Source organism: Cajanus cajan, chromosome 11, assembly GCF_000230855.2.
Source record: "Cajanus cajan strain Asha chromosome 11, NIPB_CcT2T_4, whole genome shotgun sequence".
Taxonomy (NCBI): Eukaryota; Viridiplantae; Streptophyta; class Magnoliopsida; order Fabales; family Fabaceae; genus Cajanus; species Cajanus cajan.
In genome coordinates, this window is record NC_138527.1 from 25,316,311 (window position 1) to 25,338,859 (window position 22,549).

General features: G+C 27.5%; 1 protein-coding gene across 1 annotated transcript; it reads left to right on the forward strand.

The window, feature by feature from the left end:
- Window positions 1–10,431: 10,431 nt before the first annotated feature.
- On the forward strand, window positions 10,432–16,538 carry LOC109796128 (Chaperone DnaJ-domain superfamily protein). The gene is made up of 5 exons (XM_020355774.3): window positions 10,432–10,642; window positions 10,990–12,280; window positions 14,421–14,531; window positions 14,732–14,881; window positions 15,492–16,538. The coding sequence occupies exons 2-5, from the start codon at window positions 11,000–11,002 to the stop codon at window positions 15,636–15,638; spliced, it is 1,689 nt and encodes a 562-aa protein (XP_020211363.1). The 5' UTR covers window positions 10,432–10,642; window positions 10,990–10,999; the 3' UTR covers window positions 15,639–16,538.
- The last annotated feature ends 6,011 nt before the right edge of the window (window positions 16,539–22,549 follow it).

Below are 22,549 nucleotides of genomic sequence, written 5' to 3' on the forward strand. Positions count from 1 at the left end.
AAAATGGAAAATATGTATATGTTGTGATTTATTTTGTGTTCATTCAAATCATTCCAATGTGTTTTAAGTGTAAAAGAATTATATGTGAAAGTGTGTTCATTGAAATAGGAAACTTAATTATGCTGAGGAAGCTTGCTACAATGGTACATTGGTTATAAAAGCATTCAGCTCCGGTACAGAAATAGGAAGTTGTAATTGGATTGTAAATAGTCCAAGGGGAGATATTGCTTATCTTTCGGGATCCAACATCATTTCTGCACATGCAATGCCTTTTGATTACCGCAGTTTACAGGGGACTTGTGCATTAATTTATTCAGACTTCTTATCCTTTAGTGATACTCAAGATGGCGAGGATGGGGATAGTAACTCTGTTCTAACTACTGATAAGTTATTACCTATGAGGTATGAAATTTTATCCCCTTTCAAATTTTATGTTGTATCCACAAGACACTTAAAGTTATTGTTATTCAAGTTTTCATCCACTGGTTGTAGTAATGAATATTAATGTCTTTATATTGATTTCCATGTTGGTTATTACTGAAGTTCTCAAGATTTGGCTGGATTCAACCATAACTTTGACGGGAATTCAGAAGAAAAGAAAAAGCTGGTTTTCATATGCTCATGTGCAATAGACTGTATCAATGAAGGTGGTTCAGTTCTTATTCCTATAGACCAACTTGGAACTATTTTGCTTCTTTTGGAGGAAATGACAACATTACTTGAAGCTTCAGATATGAAGGTATCCTTTTTTTTTGTCTATGTTTTCTATTAATCAGTTATCAAAGTCAAGAAAACCTATGATGGAAATTTGGAATAATTTTTTGGGTGTTATTAATTAGCCTTGTCCTGTAGTACCCCATATTCATCCTTTTTAGTTGCTTGTAAACTGCCTCTCTTTACTATACGTGGCATTAGCTTTAAGTTCTGTTTGCTTTTCTTCTTCTGATTTTCTAATTTTGTTTGTCAAGACACATACCAGACCAAATCCTTTTATTTTTTGTTTTAGTGCTTGTAATGGGATTTGGGAAAGACAGGGAATGTCAAAGTTCCATCTTTTATGAACTTGAAATCATTTAATTTTCTAGTTGAATAAACATGACTATCTGGCAAAAGGACATTTGGATATTACTCACTGACTTCTAAGTTATAATATTTAGTAATTGCAATTTTTCTATTTATAGGTTCTAATTTATATAATTTCTTCTGTGGCTGAAGAGTTACTGGCATTGCTTAACACCATACCTGAGTGGCTTTGCAACCAACGTCAAGAAAGTGTACGGGCTTAGAATTATTATTTTTGTGCATTGCACTTGGATACTTTTATTTATAAAGTTTGACTTTTGTTTTACCTACTTTAATTGGTGCTGCAGTTATTTGCTGGGGAACCATTGTTTGCACACGTCAAGCTCCTAAAAGAGAGAAAGATTCCAAATCCATCAAGAAACTACTCATATTTCTCTCAGTTAAAACTGGTTTATTTCTTAAAACCGGTTCAAAAACTGGTTTTATTATGAAACTGGTTTTAAACCGATTATAAACTTGTTTATTAAAGTAATTCAGTTTTAAATTGGTTTGTTAAAGTGGTTTACATAATTTATAAACCAGTTTATTTTATTAAAATGGTGTGATGCAGTTTGGTGCGATTTTTTTAAAAAACCAAACTATGCACACCCCTAGTTAAAACTTGAGAGTTTGAGGGATTTAAGATTGCCTTTTGACTTAACACAAATACTAACAAGTTAGCACACATGCCACTGTTTCCAACAGCAAACATGCATGGCTTTAAGTGACATATGATCCGGTAGTAGGACATGCTTGGTTGATTAATATTATTTGTTAAAGTGAAGAGGTGATGGTGTCTGTATTTAGATTGTTAGTATTTGAATACAAATTTTCTTTTTTTCTTTTTTTTAATTTCTCTACTTTTGATGACTTTTATGATTAGGCATTAAGCAAGTGAAAAAAAAAATAAAATAAAATCTTCACTATTGACATTAATTATACATTAAATTTATTATTATAAAAATATAAATTTATTCAATATAATACATAATTAATTTAATATATATTTTGTAATTGATTTAAATGAATATATATTTGATTTAGTGGGTGATCCTCATATTATTGTGATCATGGTAAAACTCATTTATTCTAACTAATCAATACAAATCCTTGTTAAAATTCAACCATAAAATATAATTAAAAATTAAGTATATATTTATTATAGAAAATTTTGTATTGTAGATTAGAGTATAGTTGTATGACTATTTTTTTTATCGACCTATATAATATTTGTTCTCACTCATTTTGTGTTTCTTGTTTCCTTTGAGTGTATTTATATATAAATAAAAATTTGATTAAAATAGATGGCTACTCCGAATCTTGGACCTTTTGCAGCACTATATTTATGAGATTATAATAGATAGTTGATACACAAAATGATACACCTTCAAAGGTCAAGGATCCTTCAATATATCACTACCTAACCAACCAATGTCCATCATCCTCAATGGTCTTGTGACTATTACCTTCACTCTTCCATCAATCACTCATGTTAATTTGCTCTATAATATATATAATATCATTCCTTGTGAAAATAATAAATATAAGAAACATGAAAAGGAAATTGTATAAAAAATAAAATAAACACCGTTTCCTTTTCTTCTAAATAGTTGGGATAAAGATGTTAGTATGAGTGACTTGTAATAAACTATATGTATTGTGTAAATAATAAACTCATTTTTTTAACCCAATATATTTCAATTTTATAGGATATTTTATTTAATTAGTTTCATATGTTAGCTAGAACGTTATTTTTCAAAAAAATAATAATAATTCATTAATTAAAATAGGGTGTTCCACCCACACATGTGACCTATACTTTGCATATAAAAAAAAAATATTTAGCTTCCCTAAACTCTATCTCCTTTACAAATAAAATTACAAACTTTAATTTTATCTCAATTGATCATTAAATTTATCTTTATGACAAATAGGTACCATGGAATTTGATTTTGTTGTAATTGATCCTTAAATTTTACCTTTATTTTGACAAATAAAAGACCATGATTTATGTGACATTCTTCTATCCCAATAATTAAATAAAAGTTTTAGTAATTTAAATCAATAACCTTTTATGATAATGATAACTTCTAAACATTAATACTTAGTAAAAGGGTTTACAATTTTTTCAACAACTTTATTAAAAACATAGCAAAATAATGTGTGAAATTAAAGCGTGACAAAAATTATATATTTGAACAAAATTCCAACAATGAAACGTGATGAAATAAAATCAATATAATTTTAATAAAATAGTAAAATTAAATCTTCGCCTTGATGTCATACTAACCAAAGTAAGGCCCTTTCAAGCCTCTCCTCCACCAAATGCCTATTTATCATTCTTATAGCCATTTATCATTATCAACTCATACAAAATATTGAACCACATTAAAACTCCAATTCTATGTATACATGACCCTAATCCATCATGACTTAAATTTACCATCAATATATCAATCAAACATAATTCAATATAGGAATTCAAATAATACACAAGGAATCAATAACTAATTCATTTGTAAGTAGTCATGTAGATTAAATCCATCAACCTATGAGGCTTAAGGATCATCTCTCTACTCTTATCCCTCATCCTATTGAACAATGTGCTTCTTGTTGCTCTGATCGCTAATTTGTGCCTCCTCTGGTTGTCTCCTCTTCATTTTCTTTTGCGAGCACTTTAGGTTTCAGAAACACATAGTAATCTAACCCCTTTTTTTTAATTAGCTTTTGGTTTAGGCCTAGAGTCTAACCCACAATCTCCTAAATTTCCTCTCCCATTTATTTTGTATTAAAAATTCTCTTATAATATTCTAATTATTTAGTGTTTATTAAAAAAAAATGGGATGAACTTAATGGGGATGAAGATAAGGATACAAATTTTATACTCAACGAGTATGGCGATGGGCATGGATACAAAGTGTGAATGCGGGAATAGGGACATGAATATTAAAACGCGCACCTACTCTGCCTCGTTGTCATCCCTATTCTAGATTTACTATTGTAAGTGCTCTAAATTTTTTAGAAGGCACTAATGACCTAATTTCCTCCCTTATTTCTTTTTAATTAGCCTTTGGGTTGGACTATAATCTAGCCCAAAATTCTCTAATTCACTTATTTCCTTTTATTTTATTGATAAAAATATTCTCTTATATTATACTCTAGTTATTCTAAATTATTCATTATTTATTTTTCAAGAAACGAGATGTTATAATTTCAATTTCATCTTAATTAATTCTCAAATATTTTTTAAATAACATTTTATACTATATTGGAATTGGATTATTAAGAAATAAGAAATATCAATCATTTATTATTTTAAATCACACTTATTTATTAATTATATATATATATATATATATTATTTTCATTGATCTCTTTTCTACATACTAAAAGATCGTAAAATTTATAATTAGAAAAATAAAATAAAGATTTTTTTTAGTTTTTATCTTTGTCTTATTTATCTTTATAAACTTATTTTTATTATATTTCAAAAAATGATTGTAACAAAATGAATGATTCATATTCAATATAAATAAATAAATTCTAAATTGATAATAAAAAATTGTTTGTAAAAATATAAAATTTAAATATTAATTAAAATTAAATTAAAGTTGATGGTGCTTATTTACAAAAAGAAGTAAAATTTTGGGATTATTTACAACAAAATTAAAATTTATGGTGTCTATTTACAAATGGGATAAAATTTAGGGGGTGTCTTGGTTTAGGATTTCATGGTATTTTAAAAGAATTTTTTTGAGTAAAAAAGTCAATTGGTATTCAATCAGTATTTTATGTCACTTAAAAATAATCTAGCGGTATTCAATCTGGATTTTTAAGATTTTTTAAAGAGTTCATTAAAATTCATTGGTTTTCATTTGAGAATTTTTACAACTTAAAAACAACTCATTAGTATTAAAAAATATAGGGATTTTAAAGGATTGTTGTATTAGAGGAATTTTGAATGACTTTTTATTGGTATCTATAAATACCAAATTAATAAAACAATCCCATCCAAACCCATCAGATTTTGGAGGATTGTTTGAAGCGACTTTTTAAGTACTTCAAGAATTTTCAAGTGAGTTTTTCATTTTTTTTCTATGCTCATGTCCTTTTCATTTTTTTTCTCTTGCTAATAATACTGCATTACTGCTCATATATAATATTGTACTATTGTTCCCATTCCATTCTCCTATTTGGTGAAACTTCTATACGTAAATGATAGTGTCATTGACTTGCTCTATTCTTCTCTCCGTTCTCTTTAATTGACTTGCTTTATTTTGCTCTATTTAGTTGAGATTGTTCCTCAGTTATATAACACAAAAAACACTTGAAATTTTAACTTTTAAGTAGTAATTTTTTTTATAACACGCGTCAAGAAAAGGAAAAAGGTGAAAGTTAAAATTGATATCATGATTTCTATAATCAACTGTAGATCTTCAAGACCTTGTAATAAATTTAGATTTATTAGAACAAAAAAAATATATAAAAGATGAATTTGAGTTAGGGTTTATGTGAGTAAAATGAGATAAGAATAGGGGAAGAACCCTTTTAGCACAAAAACTGCAATCTCTCTCTTGAATTTGTTACTATTATCCTTCCCCTTTTATGACTCAACAATTATTTTATTTCTTTTTTTACTATGAATTTTAAATTTTAAATTTTTATATTGTGAAATTAGGATTTTTTATATTTTAAAAAAAAAAATTGACATAAGACATTGTAGTATCTTAAAATTCAATATTAAAAATATTTCTTCATGAGTGAATAATTGAAAGCAATTAAAAAATTTTAAAAAAATTATTTTGTACCTATAACAAATTTTAGATATTTTTTTTCTCTTAGTTGATATTTGTAAATTTCTAAGATATTTTAAATGAATAAAAGTGTATGAAAGACAAACTTTCACTCAAATACCAAAATAAAATGAAGGGACATATTTAGTTATAAGAGAGTAGGGTAACTGTCCCACTATTTTTTTAATCATTTATAAATTTATAAATAAAATATTTTAAACCATAAATTATAAAAAATTTGAAACGTTGTTTAAAATAATTTTTAGCATGTGCAAAACTACATGACTTTCTTCGTAAAGAATGTCATTTTGATGAATTTCTAATTGGAGTGGTGGACAAACCTTCATCTTCAACATTACCAGTTAATAAAATCATAATTTTGAGCCTATTATTAAAGCTCAGGAGCAAGAGCGAAAATATGCTAATGCTTGGAGGACTAATATAGTTATTTAGAAGGATATGATATTACGGGGAACTAGTATTAATATTATTTATCCAGACATTGTTATTTTTTTTTATATTATTTTTGTCTTTGACTATTTTTAAATTTGAATGTGTAAAAAAAAATCTTGATTTCTTATCGTATGTTAAAAATCTACAAAATTTTGCAAAATTCACAAAATCCCGCAAAATCCATTGAAATCATAACTTAAGGGGGGTGTATTGGTTTAGGATTTCGTAGGATTTTAAAAGACTTTTTTTGAGTAAAAAAGTCCATTGGTATTCAATCAGGATTTTATGTCACTTAAAACCAATCCAGTGGTATTCAATCTGGATTTTCAAGATTTTTTAAAGAGTCCATTAAAATCCACTGGTATTCATTTGAGATTTTTTACAACTTAAAAACAATCCATTGGTATTAAAAAATATAAGGATTTTAAAGGATTGTTGTGTGAGAGGGATTTTGAAGGACTTTCTAGTGTTATCTATAAATACCAGATTCATAAAACAATCCCATCCAAACCCAACGGATTTTGAAGGATTCTTTGAAGTGATTTTTCAAGTGTTACAATAATTTTCAAGTGGGTTTTTCATCTTTTTTTTTCTATGCTCCTGTCTTCTCCATTTTTTCTCTACTAATAATACTATACTATTATTCATTGCTCATATATAATATTGTAGTACTGTTCTCATCCCATTCTCCTATTTTGTGAAACTCTGATATGTAAATGATAGTGTCATTGACTTGCTCTATTTTTCTGTTCGTTCTCTTTAATTGACTTGCTTTATTTTATTCTATGTAGTTGAATTTGTTCCTTTATATAACAAAAAAAATGCTTGAAATTTCAACTTTTAAGTGGTAATTTTTTTTATAACATACGTCAAGAAGAAAAAAAAGGTGAAAGATGAAATTGATATCATAATCTCTAAATATATATATATATATATATATATATATATATATATATATATATATATATATATATATATATATAAGATGAATTTGTTAGGGTTTCTGTGAGTAGAATGAGATGAAAATGGATCTTAGTTGGGGGAAGAACCCTCTCAGCATAAAAACTGCGAACTCTCTCATTCCCTTGAATTTGTTACTCTTATCCCTCCTTTTATGACTCAACAATTATTTTATTTTTTTTACTATGAATTTTTCTTTTTATTTTTATATTGTGAATTTAAGATTTTTTTTATATTTTTAAAAAAGAAAATTAACATAAGACATTGCAGTATCTAATTTTTTAGGATTTAGGATTTATGTCTTCATTAGCTTATTTTTAAAAAATAAAATATTGTTAAAATATTTGTTAGAATAATTTACATTTATAAATATCGTTAAAAATTATCATATAATATATAACTAAAATAAATATAAATATATATATATATATATATATATATATATATTCTCTATATCTAAATACTCCCATTTATATAAAAAGATTATATATCTAAATATTTTCTCAGTATCGAATATACTAATTTTTTTTTATATAAAAAATTATCTTTTGTTTCTATATTTTCGTTTTTACATTTTTTTTATAATGATTGAGATATTTGATCCATTTGGATAGCCAAGATATATCCGATCTTGTATAATTGGTGTGCTTCTAAAAATAATAATATAATTTTATTGATTTTGTCTCTTATCCATAATTATTTATATAACTGGTTTTCAACATATATTATTTTAGTAATTCAAATGGGAGATTCACATGAAAATAATAAAGAAAAAGGAAAAGAGAAAGAAAACTATGAAGCTTAGACCAAGGAGGATTCCGATGAATTGTTATAATTGATAGTGGATGCTATAAAAAGATGATAGAATATTATGGAGAATTATTATTATTATTTATCTAGACATTATTATTTTTTTTAATTATTTTATCTTTGACTCTTTTTAAATTTGAATGTATGAATTTTTTTTTAAATCTTATCAAATGTCAAAACTCCACAAAATCCCACAGAATCCATTAAAATCCTGATTTAAAAGTCTTGTAGAATCCATTAAAATCCTGATTTTAAATCTTGTAGAATCCTGCAAAATCTTAAAAGTCATGAAAATCCTGCAAAGTCTTTTAAAATCCGCAAGATTTTTTTTCACTAAAAAAGTCCTTTAAAATCCTAATCCAATACACCCCCCTAAAAGTCTTGCCGAATCTATTAAAATTCTGATTGAAAGTCTTGCTGAATCCTACAAAATTTTAAAAGTTATGAAAATCCTACAAAGTCTTTTAAAATCCACAGGAATTTTTTAACTAAAAAATTCTTTAAAATCCTAATTTAATATACCCCATAATGATTGATTATGACATATAAAATTAAAGTTTAGAATGCCAATTTGTAAAATAAGTAAAGTTTAGGGTGAGTAAATACTCTTTTCTCACAAAAATAAATTAATAAAAAATTAATTAAAATAATTATTATAACTATATTAAAAATTCAAATCTTATATTACACCAAAACCCAAGCGTCGGGAATACAAATATCAATTTTTATTTATTAGAATTGAGATACTTCGTGAACTTTATCATAGACTAAAAAAATCAAACATAACTTTATAAGAAAAACACATAATATTAAAACCAAACAAATATAATATTGATATATTTAAATCCAAATCATAATCATATTTATTTAAGTAAAAATATAATTAATTTACATATATATATAACTAATATATTATTTATTTAATTATATTAATATATAATATATGCTAGATAGGTATTATATAATATTCAAATCTGGACCCATAATACCTACACAATTTTTTGTAGATGTATACTCGCACCGCACTTAGACCCAAAATTATTTATGGGTAAATATTGTCTCCTTTTTACAAGTATTCATGAGGTTTAGTACACTTTACTGTCCCTATTTTAAATATATTAACTATGTGTATCAAAACTAATTTTATTAAATATAAAATTTTATATATTACTATTTTCTTACTGAAATTACAATTCAAAACTAAAACATGTATCAAGAATTAAATTACCTGTAATTAATATATTTAATTTTAATCATTAAACTGTAATTAAGTTTAAAATGAATAACATTTGATAAATGTTTTTTAATTATTATTTTGAGTCTATAAATTCTATTACTTTTTTTTCCGGGGGAAATTGTTATAATATTAACAATTTTATCTATACTAATATATAAAGAGGATAATAAGTTAAATTCTCATTGCAACTATTTTTGTAATCTTTCATATCTTTAAAAAAAAAGATACCCTTCTCAGTAACTATATTGATCTTCACTTTTTTTTTGACCATTATACCTGTTTATTTTAAAAAATTAAAAAAATATTTTAATTAAATTTAAGAACTTAAAATTAATGAATTAGTCATAATATCAATTAGATTAATATATTTTTATTATTTAATTTTTATTTTATTTATTTTTAATAGAGGCATGAAGTGCCTCAACTCCATTAATAAGATATAAGAAAAATACGAATATTAGATATAATAAGATAGAAAATAATAGATAATTCCTTAAAAAAAATAAATAATAGATAATAAATACTTTCTCTTAAATTGACTACAGTTTTATTATTAAAAAAATAACTTAAAATAATTGATATTTTCACTTTATTTTTTTACACCTTTTCACTTTAGTTTTTATTTTTATTTTTTATTTATATAATATTAATTATTATTTTTCTTAATTTATCTTTTCATAAATTATTCATCTATCATAATTAAAATCAATATATTTATTAAAAGACTAAGATTATTTTAGTAAAATTATTTTGTAAAATAATATTTATTATTTTTTCTTTATCCAGATGTAAAAACTTCAAACAATGATATTTTTAGATGGAAAAATAATATATTATTCCACAATAATTGTTAAAATATAAAATTCTAACAAGAGAATTTTACTTGCATCTATTCTTAAAAGTGGAATCAAATAACAAAAAAGATTTATAAAAATTTTGTTCCCTCCCATGCAATTGGCCCGAACAAAGAAACACTATGTAAGTGTATTACTATTTCCTACCATAGGTTCACGTGATATTTAATTTAATCTTTTTGTTTTTGGTAATTCTATTTAATTTAATTTAATAAAATACAAAATAAAATGGGGCATGTGTTTGTGTGCGTAAGAAGGAAACGAGTAGCGTGCTTGAAAAATCGAACAAATTTGAAAAGTAACGAAACGTGTTCGCTTCTGGGTTGACCCTCCTTCGTTTTCACCTTAATTTTTAGGGTTTCATCTTCCTTTTCGCTCATTCCCAATTTCTCAATCTCTCTCTCTATCTCTCTCTGCTCCTCAGCTTCTACGCCTTCGATTTCGATTCAATCACTCCCACTTGTTTTATGGAGGTAGGGTTTCGTTTCACTTTCTTTTTTTTTTTTTTTTTTCCCCAATTCCCTCGATTTTCTTCGATTCGATGCATCTTCAGTTTTTCACTTCAGCTTCCTCTTGCGCTTTAATTAGGGTTTTGTTTCGGATTATTAGGGTAGATTATTGGGGAGAGTGTGATGGGTTTGTGTGTGGAGCACGTGGATGGTGGTTCATGCTGTGTGATGCTACCGATTATTTCTCGGGAGTAGAATTTTGATTGAACCATGTGGTTGCATGCTTCTTTTGATATTTTGTAGGTGGAGAATGGAGATCTTTTGCTGAATTGTTGTTTTAATGTGTGTGGTTCTTGCTATGCACCATGCAGGTATAGATAGATGATGGGAAAAGGTGTTTCAAGGGAGAGCTTTCAACCCAAGACGTGCTCTGGGAAGAAAGAGAATTTCAAAAATGTTGTGTTCATTGATGATGACAGTGATCCATTTGACGATGTGGAGATCATAGATTTCCCCGAGTTCAAGTCTAAGTCGCATGGATACGGTGCACCGAGTAGGGACAGGGTGCATACACCGCAGAGTGTTATCAGCATTGATGATGATGATGATGATGATGACGAGGAAAGTGATGATGCGGAGGCTCCTGGAATTGTTGCTGGAGGTGTTGGGGAGTGGGATAGCGATGAGTCCTCCAGCAAAAGGCTTTCTCCGGACTCAATGGCCAAGCGAAATTCTATACATATAGATGTTGATGCTGAAGTGCTAAAAAGTAGGAAAGCCAGCTCTGCAAATGATACTGGCAGAAATCGCTATGGTTTAAATGGGTCTGGAAGTGAGTCATCAGATAGTGATTGCTCCGATTGCGAACTCATGGATCGTGAACAATGGGAAAAGATTTCACTTAAGAGAAAACGCTGTGTGTTTAATGATCAACCTTTTTATGATGACCAGCCTAGTTCTTCTGGATTACATTGTAATAGTAATGTTTACATTGATGTTGATGACGAATATAGGACTGAACAGAATGCTGGAGGCACAGAAGATTCTGGTCCTGCCAATGGTAAATATTTCAAGGAGTATCAATCTTCTTCTGTTAAGGGTGATAGTCAAGTAGATGGGATATATTTTAATCTTGGGGCAGAAAATCCTATCAAGGATTCTGATAAGAAAGTTGAGTGGGAAGATTTTAAATCTTCTTTATTTGAATCCACAGAGAAAATGGAACAGTTGCATGGGAGTTCTGATATTGAGCGTGGAAAAAGTACAAGCAGCAAAGATTTCTCTTCCAGCACCCAGTTTAAAAACTACAATTTCTGTAGTGGTGATGCTGGTGTTTCAAGGTTCATGAAAGAATTCAGTGTTAAAGAGTCTAACTTTGTGAACTTGAGCCAAGAAGCATCTGAGAGGCAAGTTAGCAATACTGGATCTGCACTGAAGAGTAAATCTGACAATTTATCTGAAGTGAATTCTGACTGTGCCACTGTTGATGAAGAACATGTTAATTGTGATGAGCTTGCTTTAAAGGATCAAGATTGTGGTCTTGTTGCTTTCAATGACAATAGAGATATAATTAGTGAAAGAGAAAAGCTTAAGGAGACTGATGAATATAAACAAGCAATGGAAGAGGAATGGGCATCTAGGCAGCGACAATTGCAAATTCAGGTGATACTCGTCCCATTATTTAAATATTTTATGCTCATGTTTGGACAAGAGGCTTAATTAAACAGTTATAGAATAGGAGCTTATCACTATAGTGCTAGACTGCTAGTTTTATAAGCATGTAAGTCAATATGCTTGGTTTGATTGGATAAGCATAGGATTTGATTTACAAATTATGACCTTATAAGCTGTTTCTAGCTTATTTTTGTAAGTTTCACAAATAAGCTATAAAGTGCTTATATTCACTTATTCATGACTGATTAACCATTTTCACTAACTTAATCAAATGGTCTGAATTTTAAGCCCAAGTGCTTATATGCTAATATAAGCGAAATAATCTTTGTGGAAGCTCTTCCAAATTCCCGTGTTCCAACTTTTCCCTTAGATACATTGGCTCTTCAAAGTGTGCTCATTGGTCTTACAAGTTGCAGAGGGGCCAATTGCTTGCGAAGCACTGAAACCTTTAGGAGGTGGTTGGTAGAAGGAAAATTTTTTCTTGCCTAGGAATCATGGTTTCTGAAAATCATAAATTCTGGGAATCATGATTTCTAGGAATGATTAAATCTGTTTGGTTAGTCATAAATGTTTTTGAGAATGTTTATAAATATTACATGGGAGTCAAAGAGTTTTACTGTATTAATTAAGCAAATTAAGATGATGTAATACTTTTAAATGGATAAAAAATTCTTATAAAACTTTCCTTTTAACTCGGGAATGTTAGATTCCCAGCTCCTCCCATGGGAACAATTTGGTAGGAAATTTTTATAAAAAACATTTTTAGGAAACTATGTTTACTAGGAATGTTATTTTTAATATGATAAACCAATCGAAAATAATATTTCCCTTCCCAAATTCAGATATCTAGGAAAGTAAAAACATTTTGTGTATCAAACGTCCATATATGATAAGCTAAAAAGAGCATTTAGAAGGGTCATAAGTCATAACTTATAAGCCTCTTTCATTATTTTAGTCAAACACTTTGTCAGCTGAAATGCCTATATGATAAGATGATCCCAAATATGCTGAATGGAAGCACTTCCAGATGCCCCTCTATTTCTGTTTCAATCTATTCCCTTAGATGTCTTGGCTCTTCAAAATGTGTTCCTGGTGACCTCACAAGTTGATGAGGAGCCAATTGGTTGTGTAAATGCCTATTCCCCTTAGATGTCTAATTTTATCGTTTAGGGATGTCTATCTTCTCTACATTTTAAGCTGTTGGTGTTTGGACTTTAGATTTAGTGCATGTTTGGAAGAGTGTTTTTAGAGGGAAATAACCACATATTTTGCAAAAGTTCTCTCACTGCTTGCACAAATAAGCGTTTATTTTCTCAAAATTAGCTCAATCAAACATGCACTTGCTTCAGAGAGAGAAGTATACAGAGGGAAGTTATGGAAGTCTACTAATAGAACTGAGCAGAAAATAACCAAGAGAAAAGAAAACAAATGGAGCAAAGCTGCACAATGTGTTGTCATATCTATGATTCTGTTTAAGAAATGCATTCTATGAAATCAAAGAAAAACACCAAATCTTCCAAATTAAGTGTTGTGCCAAAAAACCTTGAAATTGCTGAAGTTCTGCTTTAATCAAAAGCACCAGAATGCGACATAACTGCTTCTGGCATGATTAAATTTAGCTCTGTAGCTTATTTCAATAAATTTCATGGTTAAATTTATCACAAAAGTTATCATGTGGTAAAGGGCCAGCTTGTTTAAATTTAAAAACGTGTTGACAAAAAATGTTTTTTAAAAAACAATTCTTTAAGAAGTAGAAAAGAGTTGCTTCTTGAAAAAAAAAAGAACTGTTTTTTTTAAAGTAGTTTAGACAAACATATAAAACGGTAGAAAACTGTTTATTTTATTAAAAAAACAATTTTTTAAGGGACAAAGTTTACACATATGGGCCAAAAAGCTTGTTGAATAAGTATTTAATTAAGCAGTTATCATTGTCAGCCCATAGTCCTGTGTCATGTCTACCTGACGGCATTTAATTATTACACCCTAACACTTTCTACATTTTGGATGTTTTTTGCCTAATTGCACTATATGTGTTTTATATATTATGTTTAGGGAAACTTGCTGTTATGATTATGATGTAGTTACTTAATTCCTTAGACTGAGATTATGCATGCTTGTTCTTATACAGGCAGAGGAAGTGCAGAGATTACGCAAAAGAAAAAAGGCTGAAAAGCGCTTACTGGATATGCAAAGAAGGCAAAAAGAACGCATTGAAGAAGTGAGAGAGACCCAAAAGAAGGTTGCAATTATGTCTTTAATTTATAATCCATTTCTTATGCTAATTATCCTTCACTTTACTATTTGGAATTTCCCCTCTTTTTATTATGTATGACCATTTGAATGTCTCCTTTGATGTTCAGTGTAGACATAATATACTCATGGAAAGTTTTTAGTAACTGTTTATTTCTCTTTCAATTTGGAAAATAATGCCAACTTCAGGATGAGGAATTTATGAACCTGAAAGAGAAATTGCGGGTTGAAATACAGAAGGGGCTTAATCAATTGGAGATGCAATGCCATGATATGACCTCACTGCTTCGTGGCTTAGGAATACATGTGGGAGGAAGCTTTATCCCTTTGCCCAATGAGGCAAGTTGTGTTTGTATATTGTTTTTCAATAATACATCATTATCTATCTCACTGGATAGTTAAGAGTCTATTGTTTGAATGCTATGCTATGCACATTTTATTGGTATATTTATACATTATTCAAGATGCAATAACTTAAACATATAAGTAAACTGAGATCATGGTTGCTATTAAATATTTCTGTTAAGAAAATCAGCTAATACTCCTCTGATAACAATTATACAAAAATCTTACCTTATGCAAGTTACATTATTGTTTTTTTCACTGGTGCAGTGGATGCTATTAAAACTTAACGCTCTTAAAACTGTTGTACCGAAAATTCTGGATCTTTTGACAAATTCCATTTTCACGACCCTTCCCCTCGTAAACTTTTCATATTTTGAATTAATGGCCTGTTTGGCATCATTAGCCATTAAAGAAAAATTTCTGGACTTTTCAAGAGACCAATGCAAATTGATAAGGGGGAGGTGGTGAATCAGTGATGATGGTTTTGTAAAGTCCACTGCCTGCTGGCTTTGTCAGCTAATAGCGGTTCTGACTTGTGATTTATCCAAAGCTCTCTTCCGTTCCGTGTTTGATGCTAATATTTTTATGTTGATGGTCATTTCAGGTGCAAGCAGCCTATAAACGTGCCCTGTTTAAGTTTCATCCAGACCGTGCATCAAAAACTGATATTCGTGCCCAGGTTGAGGCCGAGGAGAAGTTCAAGCTCATCTCTCGGTTGAAGGAGAAGTTTTTGTTGACCTCATGTCACTAAATGCTTACAACTGAATAAATGTGGTTGTCGGTATTTGGTGTTTTAATTGAAGTGCTATTACGTCATAGGCTTATTTGTTGGTATTCTTATTTTAACTGTATTTATTAGTCTCCCCTTCTTCCCCCCTAAATTTACAGCAGATAATAGGTTAATGGACTAGAATATGTGAAGATCTTGTCTCTTAACAAATGTTAATATTTTTTTGGGAATGGACAGTAACATTGATATTACTGTCCTCACCATGCTATTTATTGGGCACACTTTTTTTTTTTTTTTTTTTTTAGGAAAATACGTGCATTAAAATTGAGAGTTTGAGGCCTGCATAACTTCCGCGAAATCCGATTCCATCTATACACACTCACTCAGGAAAAGATGGGCCAAGAGAAGCCGAAAGATGAGCTGGTTCACTATCTGACCTACCAAACTTGTTAAATGATGAAATTTCTTAAGGTAGCAAGCTGATGGAAAGTCATTCAAAATTTTAATCTTGTTTGGTCTGCCTTCATTGCTCTTGAAACAGGATACTACCAGTGGAGAATCAGATTCAACTCCTTCCACGTGACGTTGCAGTGTAGTAATTGGAGAGACCCCAACAAAATAGCAGCCACATGGTCTTTGCACAACGCAACAATAACGAATTGTGCCATTTGTAAATCCAGTAACAACATTAATTTGTACCAGCTAAAACTAACGAGGGTTGGGAGTGATTCCTCAATGTTGTCGCCACGCATAGGTGTCCTTATCTTCCACAAGTTGTTCCATAGATCACCATCCGGAGCAAATTTAGTGTATTTGTTTTGCCGTTAACATGTTCTGGTGCAGGTTGTGGCCAATCAGGAAATCTTGTGACATTGAGTTTACAATTTGTGTGTGAAGCCTAAAAGAAAATATTCATGCTGATGTGTTGATTCCACAAGTTATTCAAGTTTTTATTTATAAAAGAAAATTTACTAGAGGAAGGAAAAAGAGGGAGCCTGAGCAGAAGCTTCGTCGTCGCAATAGTGACAGTTTTTTTTTATGGGATCGAGATTAACCAACTCTTATTAGCACCGGCCTAAGAGTTAATTTAATTTGGTTGATTTTAATAAGTGACCTTCTTCTCATCGGTACAAACCTTACAAATACAAAATATTGATTAAAGTCCATTTAATGCTAATTTGCATATTTATAGTAGTGAAATGTAATAATCTATAATTTTCTTAAATTTAAATAATCTCTTCCAAATGTTGACTAACTCTAAGCGCTTACCTTTGTTTTGAGTTAACTAAGCCTAAGTTTCTTAAAGCATAATGCACATTATCATGAGGATGAAATAAAATAATTAAAATTACAAGTAATACATGTCACAAACCTCAAATAGGGTGTAAACGAGTTAAAGTACTTAAAGTTTATATTTAATTTGTAAAAAATTGTTATCCATATTTAAATTATTTATTTGAATAATTCACAATCAACTTTAAAACATTAAATATGTCTAAAATTAAAAAAAGAAGTTGGAATTTAAGGGTATTTATTTGAATAAATTTCTCCATAAATACTACTAGCTAGGAGAAAAAATAAATAAATTTTTCCTCAAGTTAAAATTAGTTTATACATAAGTTATTTTGTTAAAGTTATCTTATATTAGGTTATCTATTTTTTTTTAATTTTTGCATAAAGTAATTTTAATTAAGGAAGAAATATATTCATTTTTTCTCCTAAAAATGCTTATGGTGAAGTTTATCAAGATAAATCTTAAATCATGTAACTTGTTTTGTGACATGACTGATTTTTCTTTATTGAAATCCTATTTAAATTATGTTTTACTTTTATTGATTTAATATTTAAGCTTTTAGCACATATTATTAATATGAATGAAGTGAGTGTAAATTTCTTAAACGAAGTCTAAGGTTTGAGTCTTATATGAATAAAAATAAAGGGTTAAATATATGAGATATCAATGAAAATTATCAATTCAGTTTTCATGGTAAAAAATAGTTATTAATGAAGTAGATAAATACTTTGTCCTTATAATCTTGTAAATAAAAAGACTTCCAATAATGATTTACAAATAAATTATGCTCAATAATCATTAAAGAAATAAAGGACGGTTAATTTTTTTTTTCTCTCTCTCCCTTAATTAGTAGGAAAATTTATAATAATGACAATGAGGATCAAATTAAAGTCCTCAAGTATCTATCTAATCCTCTAACAACTATTTAACTAATTAAAAAGATGAAGATATTATATTTTGATTTGATATATGAAATTAAAAAGAAATGTGTTATAAAATAGAAAAACTACATAGAAAAAAAGATCATATATATTCATAATAAATAACTCAATTTTTTTAAGTAAATAAAGTTTATATTATAACAAGACACAACACCAACACAAAGTTTGAGGTAACTACCAACTTGTTTGAGGACTCGATTTCATTATATAATTTTTCAATTAACTTTTTTGTTATTATGTAAATTTCATTTAGATCGCACTCTAATGTAGTTTTTATTCTTCATGTAATAAATCTCATTTTATTTAGTGGATCTTGTATCAATGTTTTCAATAATAAAGATATATTTAAATAGTAAATAAAAATACGTTACCAATGTTTCTTTTTCTTCATAAAAATAAATTATTGAATGGGATCAAGCTAAACATATACTGTTGATTAAAGTCTTTGTTTAATTGGAAGGTAGCACTGATTACTTCATTGACAACACGACTCATCCATTGTCAAAGATAATGATTTCTATCATAATTATCAGCTTCTTGATACATTAAAGGATTTGATGTTTTCCTTGCAGAATAAGTGAACTTCTGGATTGCTTATTGCAACAACAACACTAATACTCTCTGCGTGGTAACAATGTAAGTGGAAAATAAATATTAAAGGACATTATTAAGTTACACTACTCAAACAGTCAAACTAGTAGTGGACCGTGGATTAAACTTATCTTAATAGGTAGGTATTTTTAGTATAATATTTTGAATTGTGATATACTTATAATAATTTGTATAACATTAATGTGATGTGAATACTGTTTCTATACCTTCTATCATTAAGTCAATTGTATTAGTTTGTCATTTATTATATATTTTTTTTTCTTTTCTGTTAATAATATAAATTATTATACAATTTATTATAAAAGTATCATTTCTTTTATTTAAAAATTACTAGAATGGATCTAATAACGCAATTAAAGTAATATGCATATAAAATGGGAACACCTTGCTATAAAGATAACATATGATTTAATGCATAAAATCATAAGCTAATCCTTCACTCATATCCCTCTTCACCATGAAAGAATCCCACATAGTATATGCCATTAGCTTTGTACTTGATTCAATTAATGTCGTAGACAAAATTTTCCTACACTGTGGTTCTTGTGAAGGCATCACCATTCAATGGAGAAAATTGGATAGGAGATGTTGGATCTAATTTCTTGTGTTCACAGTATGACAAGAGTTCATCTAGAGTCTTGATCTTAAACATAGACTCAGTCTTCATTAACCTACTCATTCCCTTCCTCCCCTGGCCTTAAATTTATTCGTATTTACTTTCTCTCATCTTCATATCTCAAGATCAACCCCTCCAAGGCTTATTTCACTCTAAAAGTTGGTCCTTACACTCTAGTAAGTAATTTTAATCCATCTGTTATTGCAGAAGAGCTCAACCTAGTATTAATTTTTCACTAAGAATTTCTTAGTCAATGTTATTAGGGAGAGAAACTAAACCTAGTGTTTTGTAAATGGCATTGAGATATTCCCAGTTCCCACAATATATACTTTCATGGTTCCAAGTTTCCTATTCCTTATTCCCAATGCATTTGCCTTTGTAAATAGCATTGAGATAAAGTATCTAGGTTTTTTAATGCATGCTTTCTCAAGCACGTAGCTTTTTCTTAGCGTCCAGGTGTTGTAGGTGACATTTAAAGAGTAACTAAATATTTTTGGAAACCAGCACACTTAATATCTTAGAAAAAAATATATTATAAAATATTTTTATTCAGATGATTTTTTTTTTAAAATAATCAAGTAATATAATCAACTCATAATTCTAAACATGCGAGTATCAACATTCTATAGTTTAAGAAAAAATTATTTTAAAAAATGATTTTTTAGTTTTTGAAAAATTTAAACACCTTTATTTTTATTTATTTAATAGAATTTTAAGAACAAAAGTTGAATTTTAAAAAAATTTAAGAATCTTGATCAGTCAAATTTTTATTTAAAGATATATTTTAACAGAAGAAGGTTAAGGGACCTCAACCAATTAAACCTTTATTAAGATGTTTACATTCAATTTCTTTTAAAAAAATAGGAAACTAAATTTACAATTAACCCATTTATTCACTATATTTATTTTAAATTTTTAATATTTTAATTTAACATATTTTTCAAAAAAAAAATTCATTTCTAATTATTTATCTATAATTATTAAAGGAAAATAAAAAAAATAAAATAAATTTACATATTTAAAATTTTAACAAATGATTTACTAAATTAAATTATTAAATTATTTATATTTTTAAAATATAATTCAAATATTAAAAACATCTTATTATTTAAATTTTATTTCTAAATTTTAAATTAATTTAAACCAACTTTTAAAATAATTCTATTTATATTAAATAAATAATTTTTTATCTTTATCTTTATTTTTAATATAAAACTTAAATATTAAATATAATTTTTATAATTAATATAATTATAATATTAAATATATAAATATTAAAAATATAAAATTTAACTATTTAAAATAATTTTCAAATTCTAAATTTTAAATTGAATTAAATAATTTTTAAATTTTTAAAAACCAAAAAAAAAAAACAGTTGAGAAATCAATTACATAGTAATCAATTTCTCACAACCAATTTTTGACTGGGCTTTTAAAAAAGAAAGGGGCCCAAGTTGAGAATTTGTTTTCCATTTCTACTTTGGATCGAGAAAATGGGTCATTTAGATAAATAATAATCAATCTAGGTTATTTAAATAAATAAAAATAATATATTAAAAAAAAGTCACAGAAGAAGGTTAAGGGGCCTCAACCAATTAAATCTTTATTAAGATGCTTACATTTAATTTTTTTTTTTAAAAAGGAACTAAAATTATAATCTAATTTATTTACTATATTTTTAAGATAAGTATTAATATAATGACCCCTTCAAATCAAATCGATAGTTTACTTGGATATGGTATTCTTAATATAAAAGAATGTTTCATCAACAGAAATTATATGCTCCGTATTCATCGATCACTTTTGGAATTTTGGAATATATTACATCTGTTCTAACATATAAAAAAGTAAATATTTAATTTATTAAAATCAATAAAAATAGTTAAATTAATTATTTGTAATTAATAATATAATAATTTGAAAATTTATTTTAAAAATAATTATAAAATTAAATAGTATATATGTAGTAGTTATATTTAATGATATTACTCAAAAGTCAAAAAACTATTTTTTTTTATCAGTGAACATAACTTATATTGTTAAGAGGGTTGATCTAATATGGGTTAATCGAATAATATATGAGGTTTAAAATAAATTTAAAGATTATTTTTTTCTTTAAATGAAAAAGATATATGTTGGATTTTTCTACCTACTATCTCAGATTTCATCCGAGATAAATTTATACCAATTCAAGTAAAATCTAATATGAACTTATTGACGTTATATAAATCTGATATAGTATATCATTCAAAATGAAATCCGAGATGGGTTCATTGATGAGTTATAAATCTGATATACACTCTACAAAGATGACATAAGTTAGGATTAATAAATTGTCTGATCTATTAAATAAGTTGGAATAAAACTGACATCTAAACAATTTGACATCAACTGATTAAGGGGGATCATAATTAATCTAACCCCAAAAAACTGGATTGAATCTTATCTTTAATGGTTAAAATAATATGCCAAGATATGATACTTAAATTACCTTATCAAATTCAAAACTCTTGTGACTCATAAATCTGTAAATAAGTAACTATAAAAATCTTAACTCTAAAGTAAAAACTGACAAATTACACTTTTGAATGTTCTATCTTTGGTTGATTTAGATGAAACTATAGAGATTCTCCACACTAATGGAACATCTACAGACATGTGAAAGACAAGTTTTGCAAACATATGGAGCCTTTTTAATAATCTATACCGATCTACTTCTTACTTTATAAAAACTAATAACAAACATTTATTTGCTAGTGGACCTAAAGTTTAAGCTTTAACAACTTTATCCTTGGATCAGTCTTGAATGTTAGTTATCTAGTAAATATATTCATTTTCATAATTTCACATAAAATGTACATTACATTTACTAAAATATCTCCTTAATCACAATAATTATGAATTTATTTATTTTAATTAAAATTTACTTATATATATATTTAAGTCCAAAAAATTTAATTACTTTTTTCTTCTTATATATAGGTTCGGTGAAAGTATTTACAAATTTATTTTATAATGACTTAAAATAAACATCTTACAAGACTAAAAAATAAAATACATTTATTTTATAAGGACAAAAGAATAATAATTTTAAATTAAAAAAAAGATAAAAATGAAAATGAAAAATTCTTTTATTGAAGTTATATTGTTATACTTTTATGTTGAGAGTCTTTGTTTCCCCTGTAGTTAGTAAACCAAGAAGGAAACAACCTTGATATTTCCAAGGGGATAAAAGGTGAAGTAATAATGCATATGTTCTTTAATTAAAAAAAAAAAAAAGAAAAAAGAAAAGTGAAAATGGAAGCTTAGCATCTAAGCAGAAGACCACGAAGTCTTGCTTTATAAATAGTCAGCCATGAAATCCTTCATCATCAAACCCATTACTCATCAAAATGAGCGGAGGCAACGACGGCAACGGAGGCTGGGGCTCCAGGTTTATGAAGGTGGCTGGCGCAGCCGCCGCAACAGC